The sequence below is a fragment of the Cebus imitator genome, unplaced genomic scaffold (assembly GCF_001604975.1).
Source record: "Cebus imitator isolate Cc_AM_T3 unplaced genomic scaffold, Cebus_imitator-1.0 Scaffold185, whole genome shotgun sequence".
In the NCBI taxonomy this organism is placed as follows: domain Eukaryota; kingdom Metazoa; phylum Chordata; class Mammalia; order Primates; family Cebidae; genus Cebus; species Cebus imitator.
The window spans coordinates 1,032,484-1,042,038 of NW_016107500.1; the positions used below are offsets into that span (position 1 = coordinate 1,032,484).

A 9,555-nucleotide genomic window follows, 5' to 3' on the forward strand; every position below is an offset into this window, starting at 1 on the left:
AAAAAAAAAAAAGCCTGTTGAATTTTTGTCAAAGGCCTTCTCTGTATCTGTTGCAATAATCATGTGATTTTTGTCTTTGGTTCTGTTTATGTGATGGATTACGCTTATTTATTTGCCTATGTTGAACCAGCCTTACATTCCAGTGATGAAGCCGACTTGATCGTGATGGATAAGCTTTTTGATGTGCTATTGGATTTGGTTTGCCAGTATTTTATTGAGGATTTTTGCATCAAGGTTCATCAGGGATGTTGGCCTGAAACCTTCTTTTTTAGTTGTGTCCCTGCCAGGTTTTGGTATCAAGAGGATGTTGGCCTCATAAAATAAGAGAGGATTCCCTCTTTTTCTATTGCTTGGAATAGTTTCAGAAGGAATGGTACCAGGTCCTCTTTGTACCTCCAGTAGAATTCGGCTGTGAACCCGTTTGGCCCTGGACTTGTTTTGGTTGGTGGGCTATTAATTCCTGCCTCAATTTCAGACCTTGTTATTGGTGTATTCAGGGATTCAACTTCTTCTTGGTGTAGTCTTGGGAAGGTGTAAGTGTCCAGGAATTCATCCATTTCTTCTAGATTTTTTGGCTTATTTGCATAGAGGTGTTTATAGTATTTTCTGATGGTTGTTTGTATTTCTCTGGGATCAGTGGTGTTATCCCCCTTATCATTTTTTATTGTGTCTATGTGATTCTTCTGTCTTTTCTTCTTTATTAGTCTGGCTAGCAGTCTATCTATTTTGTTAATCTTTTCAAAAAACCAGCTTCTGGATTCATTGATTGTTTTTGAAGGGTTTTCCGTATTTCTGTCTCCTTCAGTTCTGCTCTGATCTTAGTTTGAAATATCCTGATTTTTACACTTGCTTCAGAGAGACTGAGGAATTACGACTTTTATCAATTTTGTGACTTTCTGAAAAGGATACATATTTTTTAAAGATCTTTAACATAACTAAAACATTTTGCTCATTCCCAAAGCCAAATTTAAATTATACCATGGCCTTAATTCAGAAGTTAATTCTTGGGCAGACGTTTCCTTTGTGCCTCGGACACTCTTTCCCCCAGTTCCTGTGGCAGTTTGTCCAGGTGCTCAGAACAGTTCCTGCCCTCCTTTCTTGTTATTTAGGATTTGTCTTTTTGCCGCTGCTGGGTATTTTAGAGATCTTGCTTGATGCACTTTGTGTCCTTCACTGTACCTGACCCAGAGCAGGTGCATGATACACATTTTTAGATGAGAACTAGCTGGCGTTATAGGGCTCTGCTAAGAAACAGGCTGTATATGCTGTTTGTGAGATTAAGGTAGAATCAACTTTAACTCCAAAGAAACTCCATGAATTTTGTTTATAATAACAAATAAATTTAAAACGACACTTAAAAAAATTCTGTTGTCTTTCTCCACATATAATGCAGTTAGAAAAGTACAACTGATTGATTTTATGAACTTGGTATTTTAAATTTTCGTAGCAGCACAAAGACTGCTACTCTTTGTGTGTCAGTGAGATTGTTCTGTCTGACAGCTGCAGGGTAAATGTGCAGAGACCAGAGGAAGCGCCCAGCTGAGCCCTGCAGATCCCACAGAAGGGAAACCCGCAGATCCCTCTAAGCTGGAAAGTCCGTCAGTCACAGGAACTGGTGACACAGAAATAGCTCATGCAACTGAGGATTTAGAGAATAATGGCAATAGGAAAGATGGCGTGTGTGGGTAAGAAAGGGGGTTACGTCTTGACCTAACACTCTAGTGTCTTCACAGTCCTTTTAGATTAAATGGGATCCCAGAGCCACTTCTTGGTGGGTTTGAGGGCACAGTGCATGCATGATATGAGACACATGCAGTGGGAGGGCTGGAGTCTATGTGGAAGCTGGAAGGTTTCAACATCTGCTGCCTGGCGAAGATCTGTGCTGCAAATCTTGTATTGCGCAGAACTGACGCAGGCACCGACGGGAAAGGAAGGATGTGCTTTTGGTGTTGAAGGTTGCCACCCGTTACAGATTGATGTATCTCATCCTCATTCCCTTTTTAGTCCTCCTCCATCAAAGAAAATGAAGTTATTCGGATTTAAAGAAGACCCGTTTGTATTCATTCCTGAAGATGACCCATTGTTTCCACCTATTGAGTAAGGATTCAGCCTTTTTAATTACTCATTTAAAGAAATCCACTCTAAAGTAACAAATATACAACTGATTACATTTAACCATTTTGTCTGTAATTCTGTCTAGCTTTTTTTGGGCAGAGGTGGATGGAGCATTACTCTTGTTGCCCAGGCTGGATTGCAATGGCGCAGTCTCAGCTCACTGCAACCTCCACCTCCTGGGTTCAAGTGATTCTCCTACCTCAGCCTCCCGAGTAGCTGGGATTACAGGCGTGCACCACCACACCCTGCTAATTTTGTATTTTTAGTAGAGATGGGGTTTCTCCACGGTGGTCAGGCTGGTCTCGAACTCTTGGCCTCAGGTGAAAGTAAACTTTACTTTGTGAACATGATAGATTAAAAGACCTGGGCTGTGACTATGAATGTAAATTACTCAATTGTGATCCTCAACCGAAATTGTTCAATTGAGTGTAGAGACCAGAGGCCAAGGCTGACTAGTTCAGTTCCTGTAGAAGAAATGAAGTGTAGCATGTGTGGGGGTTGATTAGGGATGGCGTAGCTAGAACATAGAGGAAGAGGGTTTAGGGTAAGTCTCACATTCATCTGTTTCTTACTGATTGAATTTTAGAATCTATTTGCCGGGGCAGTCACTTACTGTCTTTTGCATAACTGGTCCTTTGCATACGTTTGTAAAAGTCTATACGTCTCAAAAGTAGTGTTCTCAGGTCATTATCATTGGAGTAGCAGCTGAGGGAGAGAAGCCGCACTTGTTAATGTAGGTTTCTGATCAAGTTGTGCCTCAAATAAATGGCATGTGGAGGTTTTAGGTGGAAGTAGACAAAGTTTAGAAGCTGGGAGTCCAGAACAGAGACCCATGCCCATGAGCCACACTGCAGTTTTAGAGATTGAATTCTGGAGGAGAAGAAGATATTTACAAACAGTTTCCCAATTTTGAACTGAGTATGTATAAACAGCAATGTTTTTGTGTACAGGAAATTTTATGCTTTGGATCCTTCATTCCCGAGGATGAATTTGTTAACTCGGACGACAGAAGGGAAGAAAAGGCAGCTCTACATGGTTTCTAAGGAGCTACGGAACGTGCTGCTGAATAACAGTGAGAGGATGAAGGTGCCCACCGCAGAGACGCTGGCTGCTGATTGGGGATGCGTGTGGCTTTTCTCAGCTGCTTAGATTTCATTTGGAGCAGATGCTGGCATCTGCCCTCCCCACCTGTAGCATTGGCTGCAGGTCCCTGAGCCTGCCCTGTGGCTTCAGAGCTGTTGGCCGGCACAGGGCTGAGTGGTTCCGACCAGAGTCCTGAATCTGGTGGCTGTTGTCTTTTCTTTGCCCCATTCCCACAGCTGGGTGAGCCTCAGTGTCGTTCTCACTGCTCGTCCTCCTGGGCAGAGAAGGTACCGAGGGTCTGGAGGCTACCAGTGCTGCTGCCCCCACCCTTGGGATTTGTCCTTTGAGACACTTCCCTTAGAATTTGGCCATTTGGGGGCCCCTCTTTCATTTGCTTTACTGCCCTCCAAGTCACATAAACACAAGTTGTGAGGGCCAGTTGGTTCTTGCTGGGGTTTCTCGATGGTTTCTGCTTCTCCTCCCCTTTCCCATTCCATGACGGCTGCTCTCTGTGGCCTGGTGTCCTTAAAGAGGATGGTCCTGTGTTCATGTGTGTGTGCTTCATCTCACTTTTACTTACAGGTTATTAACACGGGAATAAAAGTCTGGTGTCGAAATAACAGTGGTGAAGAGTTTGACTGTGCTTTCCGGTTGGCACAGGAGGTAATTTTGGAAGTGCACTTGAACAGCGCCGGCCACAGATCAGGCAGTCGGGAGTTGATGGGCTTTCTGGCCGCCACATGATCTGAGTGGCTCAGGGCTTGGCTGGCCCCTACTAACCACTTGACCCTCACCAGTTATTGAGCTCTCCAGGGGCGTGGGGCGGGCTTGGGGTGGGTGGGGGTTCCACACCTGTCCAGGGGAGGGCCCATAATGAGGGCCTGAGGCGCCACTGAAAGCCTCTGAGAGCAGTCTGTTGTCATTCATGAGTGACATCATGGTATCTGTTCTCTTTATTCACACAGGGAATATATACGTTGTATCCATTTATTAATTCAAGAATTATTACCGTGTCAATGGAAGATGTTAAGATACTGTTGACCCAGGAAAACCCCTTTTTTAGAAAACTCAGCAGTGAGACATACAGTCAAGCGAAGGACCTAGGTGAGTAGTTTGAAATGGATAGAGACATAACTTGTATTCTCTTTAAAAGGACAGCCAGAATGCAGGTGGTATCTTTGGGGCATATTTATCAATCATATTTTTCAGTACAGTCTGGTTGCCTCACTTTCCAGAGGGCTCTGTAGAACCCTCATGACAGTTCAGAATGCTAAGGGGCAAAGGCATCTTGGGGTTGCTCTACTTCCCCAGGCCCTGGTGGCGCCCCGCTGCTTTCCAGCAGCCCGCGGTGTGTCTGTGTGGCCTGCGGGGCAGGCCTTTGCTCAACTTGCTGGACCCAAGAGTCCGGGAAATGAAGGGCTTGGCCTGTGAGCAACCCCAACCAGCCCCCCAGCCAGAGCTCTTGAACCACTTGCCTATCAGCAGGTCGGGGGTGGGTAGAAGCAGGTCTCTGTGCTTCGGTTCATTTGTGTTTTAAGGTCCACAGCCTCACGAGACTGGCTAACATGCAGATCTGGCTCACTTAGCATTTTAACCACCTGTGTGAGAGCAGAGGAAGAGTCTTGCCAGCAGTTCTGACTTTTCTGCTAGCCGGCGGCAGTAGATTATTTGGTTTATTTGCTGCTTTTATATTTTATCAACTTCCACTTCAAATCACTCCAGTGACATTTTCCCCTAAGCATAAAAATAATTTCTCCAACCTATTCTAATTTTGTTTTCCTGATGTCTTCTTTCTCGTTATTTTTTTAAAATAACTTGCCGTTTAATATTTCTGGCTCAATTTGATCAAAACTCTATGAATCAGTTCATGCAGTTATGTATAATCATGTCTCTTACTTGCATTTAAAACTTCCTGTTGTGTTCCTCCGCAATATCAAACACGCCCTGTGGTGTCTGTCTCCGGCTGCCGTCTCAGCCAAGGACCACAATTGAAAGTAGAGATTCTTGTAAAGGATAAGGGAACTGTTTGTTTTCTTTTAATCCTGCACTTACGTGATTGCAGTATTAGACAATTTTTGTGTATTTCATGCCATTCTGGGAGTTGGTGTTATAGTTTATTTGATCTTGAATTTGGAGGAATTAACTAGCAGTTAATCCCAAGAAGCAAGCCTCCTTGCTTCTCAGAGTTGCTTGTTAGGTGACATCCCTTGAAGTCCCTGAATGGCTTTTGCCTGCATCCTCTTCCAGATCATCCCTATGGCATCATTTGCACTTGGTTCATGTCTCCAGAAGGCCTCTTCTCACCATCTAGATCCTTGAGGCCAAGAATGTAGATTATTTGTTGTTCTGTTTCTTCAGAATACTTACCACTAGGTGCATAAATGTCCTCGTCGCATGCATCCCCTACTGGGAGAACTTGGCAAATGTGTGTCTGTTTCTCTTCCAGCAAAGGGAAGCATCGTGCTGAAGTATGAACCAGATTCTGCGTAAGTCATTGCACGCCCTGTCCTTCTGCACACACCTTGTCATTAGCTACAGGGTTCTTGTTGGTGAGAAAGGTGACTTGGGAAGGTGGGAACCTTCTTCAAGCCTTTTATGATTGTTCCTCTGGAAGTAGTTTTGTGGAAATGTAGAACCAAAATATTCCTGTAGGTCATCATGAAGATACTGTTTTGTAGAATACTCAGCTCAGGCTAAATGAATTTTCACTTACAGAGAATAAAATACATAGTGCTTAGTTTTTAAATATTAGAAACTAATGGAAAGTTCTGTCTTATACAGAGTAAGTGTAAAGTAAAGGTGGGACAGTTGAGTGAGGTTCCATTGTTTCATCCTCATCACTGGTTCAGCCATGTGCGTTGCTGACATGTTACTGCATCAGGAGTGGGGGCTGGGGCATGGGGTTTGCTTACGTTCACCGTCGCCACGGGCCCCCTGCTCCACACTGTCTTCATGCATTTACTCTGCATCCTCATGGGCCTGGGGGAGCAGATGCTGGTGTTGATAACACTTGCCAGACAGAGGAGTAAGTGGGACAGAGAGTGAGGTGGCTTGCCCAGAGCGCCTCAGCTCACTAGTGGCAAAATTAGGATCTCATCTGCAACAGCTCCCTCTTGGTGACATGAAACACCATTTCTGAGAGGAGGAAATAAAATGGGGCCCAGGGCTGAGCGGAATTTGGGGAAGTGAGTAGGTAGGACCACTGTACAGGTTTCTTTGGGAAGTTAGTGTTGGACCAGGGATCCAGGGCTAACTTGAAGGAACTACCAAAGTGCAGACCCTGGGACAGGAGCAAGTTGGGGGTCAGGGCCTGCCCAGCTGAGGAGGGATGGAGGAGTCAGGTAAGACATTGGCAGGGAGGCCGAGGGCCCACGTGTCCTCAGGATTCAGGCTGTCTGGCTGCCCTATGGAGAGCGGACAGTTCGGGGCTGAGGTGGGAGGAGCATCAGAGGGGAGAGGACAGCAGGTGATGGGCTGGGAAGGCCAGGGAGGCCATGCGCTGGGCACCTGGGGACCTGCCAGAGGCAGATGCTGTCTGGGCGGTGGAGGGGCCAGGCATCTAGTGATTGATGGCTTCTGGGTGTTTTTATAAGAGTTTGAATAAAGACCCAGAAACGGTTTTTAAATAACAGTCTCGTGGCCCACATAGAAACATTGGGATATTTTAAGTTGTGGATTCACTTTTCCATATTTAAACACTCGTTTTTACTTGTTGAAATACACAGGTGAAAAGTCAGCTTCAGGAATAATGATTTTTTTTTTTTAAGGAAGACGGGAGTTGGGAATTTCCTGTATTTTCCCCTCATTTCTTGAAGCCAACTTAGTGCCCTGCTTTAGATTAGGAAAAAAGGAAAGGTGATTAAATAGGGCCATTAGGAGCCTAAAATCTAGGTCAGAGTCCCCTAGGAAAGAATTAGAGAACTTGAGAGAGGGCATCTGCAGGTTAGAAATGGTGGCTTCCCTCTCTGTCGGGGAAGGGAGTCGATGCCACCTGGCTGGACAGGTGGCGCCTGGAAGGTAGGGAGGGATGGAGCAGGTTCAGAGAGGCAGGGGTGTTCTGACTGTGGGGAGCACAGCATGCTGGAAATGGAGATGAGCACAGCAGGGCTGAGATTGCCATGTGGGGTCCCTAGAGAACAAATGATGCGAAACGCTGCATATCAGAAGGATGGGTGGTCCCGTGTCCTGCTCTGGCGTCATCTTCCAGCCTGTAAGGAGCCCCAGTCACTTAGGAAACTTGGAGGTGAGCTGTGAGGAGCTTGTGGATAAATGCTTCTCATGTAGTAGGGTGAGGTGACACGGGGTGGGGGGCAGTAAGTTAAGTTTGAGGAGGAAGTATTAGAAATCCCAGCACTGGAAGTGTGTGACATCTGCAGATTTGGGGCCTACCCCATTGTGCACGAAAGAGGCAAGGGGAAGGTGAGGGTGGGGATCATACTCAGGACTGAAGAAGGCCGCTGAGAAAACCTACCCCTCAGGTCACTGATGAAAATGTCCTCTCAGTGGTTTGGAGGTTTGTGGGTATGGGCTCTTTGTGGTTTTCTTTTTTGAGCAGTTGCATGTTACATCTCTTTCGATGCAGTTATGGGAATGTTTAATGTTCTGCATGAAACCACTTTCACTTGTAGGAATCCAGACTCTCTGCAGTGTCCCATTGTCTTATGCGGATGGCGGGGAAAGGCCTCCATTCGAACTTTTGTGCCCAAGAATGAACGGCTTCATTATCTCAGGATGATGGGACTGGAGGTATTGGGAGAAAAGAAAAAGGAAGGGGTTATCCTAACAAATGAGAGTGCAGCCAGCACTGGACAGCCGGAGAATGAGATGACCGAGGGACAGAGAGCAGGAGAGACCCACAGTCCTGATGCCGAAGAGGCCGACACCCCAGACGCCGGAGAGGCCGACAGCCCGGAGGTGACAGCAGGCTGTGACCTGGCCGAGGCGCACCTGCCCCGGTGAGCAGGCCCAAGGTAGCGAAAGCCTAAACCCCTCACACACAAAACTGGCCTCTTCTGGGTCACAGAACAGCCTGTGGCCTGTAAAGCTGTATTTTTAACGGCTGCAGACTGGTGGGATGATAGCGTTCTGAACGACCAGGACTGCTTTCTTATGGAGCTGATGAAAACGTATTCTTTTAGCGTGTTAGAAATCACTCATTTTACTTTGTTTCTTTGGCCACACTGCGTCTAGTATCTCTTGCTGGGAATAGACTTTCACTATTAAAGTTGTACTTCTATCAAGAAATAAAACTGCTCTTGCAGAAATTTCAGGTCTCTTGTTAAGCCTGTATTGGTCTTAAGGTCCAGTATTTTTTAAATTATTATTTATAGGAAGAATCTATAACTCTCTGAAATTTTGGGGAGCTGTGTTAAAAGCTTTAATAATTACACTGAGTTGCACATTAGCCGTGTGACAGTAACATGCAGTTGGGTTAATATCTGAGGCCTCAGATGACTTTGTGCCTTTTGGGATAGAGGGTAAAATGAACTCCCAGAGTAAGAGCTGTAACGTGAATTGTCATACTAGTTATTGAGGGGGACTTATGTGCTTTTATTGAATGGAGTACTTTGCAATTTTTATTTTTAAATGGGGTTGGGTTCCTTGGAATATTTAAATAAAGTTATTAATGTTAAAATGTATACATGTATGACTCTTGTTTTGCTCTTAGGAGGCAGAAAGAGCAGACTTACTTTTGGCTGAACGGCAGTGTTAGTATACGCCCTGATTTTCTCCAGTGAAGGCAGTTTTCCTGTGAAGGCTGCAGTCTTTCTCTGTCTTCCTGATTTTGTGTATTGGTCTGTACAAACAGCGGCCACACACTGCCTCTGCTGGATTTGTCTCAAGTCTCCATTCTGTGTTCAAGCTCTATGGTGTGAAGGGCTCCTGTTTCCCTTTCCCCAAAATTCTACCCTGAACGTGGCTCTCTGTTTGCACCTGCATCTTCCAGTGTGCTTGCCTGTCACTGAGGCGTTGTTTTCTGGACCCTTTGACAGTTGCAGGCATGTTGCATTACCCCCTTACTGCCATTGTGTTTCCTAGAAACAGCCTCTTCACAGCTCACGGCATAGGTGTCAGCACAAACGTGGATGCAAGGTCACCCTCTAACCGGCAAGCTCGCCACAGCGGCCTGGGAATGTCCCTTGCAATCACAATGTCCAATTTTGTCTGGGGCAACCCCTGTTGCCTTTGGCTGTCTTGTCTTGCGTTCACTCCAGTCTGAAGCAGTTCCCAGTCTGTCTTTTATGAATGAGACAGTTTTGGGGGGCGGTACAGGTCAGGTAGTTTGAATGTACTTCAGTTTTGGTTGGTCTAATCTCCCAGTGATTGGTGTATTTTCAACAAGAGTACCACAGAGGT

General features: G+C 45.7%; 1 protein-coding gene across 3 annotated transcripts in view; it reads left to right on the plus strand.

Annotated features, from left to right (window-relative positions):
* Nucleotides 1-8,834, plus strand: part of NSUN2 (NOP2/Sun RNA methyltransferase 2) — a 34,436-nt gene extending 25,602 nt beyond the window's left edge. Inside the window, exons 13-19 of one of the 3 annotated variants that reach the window (XM_017545996.2) lie at nt 1,501-1,685; nt 2,005-2,097; nt 3,099-3,201; nt 3,781-3,861; nt 4,164-4,302; nt 5,645-5,684; nt 7,827-8,834. In XM_017545996.2, the coding sequence (XP_017401485.1) occupies nt 1,501-1,685; nt 2,005-2,097; nt 3,099-3,201; nt 3,781-3,861; nt 4,164-4,302; nt 5,645-5,684; nt 7,827-8,157 (972 nt within the window). In that variant the 3' untranslated portion in view covers nt 8,158-8,834. The other 2 variants (XM_017545995.2, XM_017545998.2) reach the window with 2 other exon arrangements.
* Nucleotides 8,835-9,555: the final 721 nt, after the last annotated feature.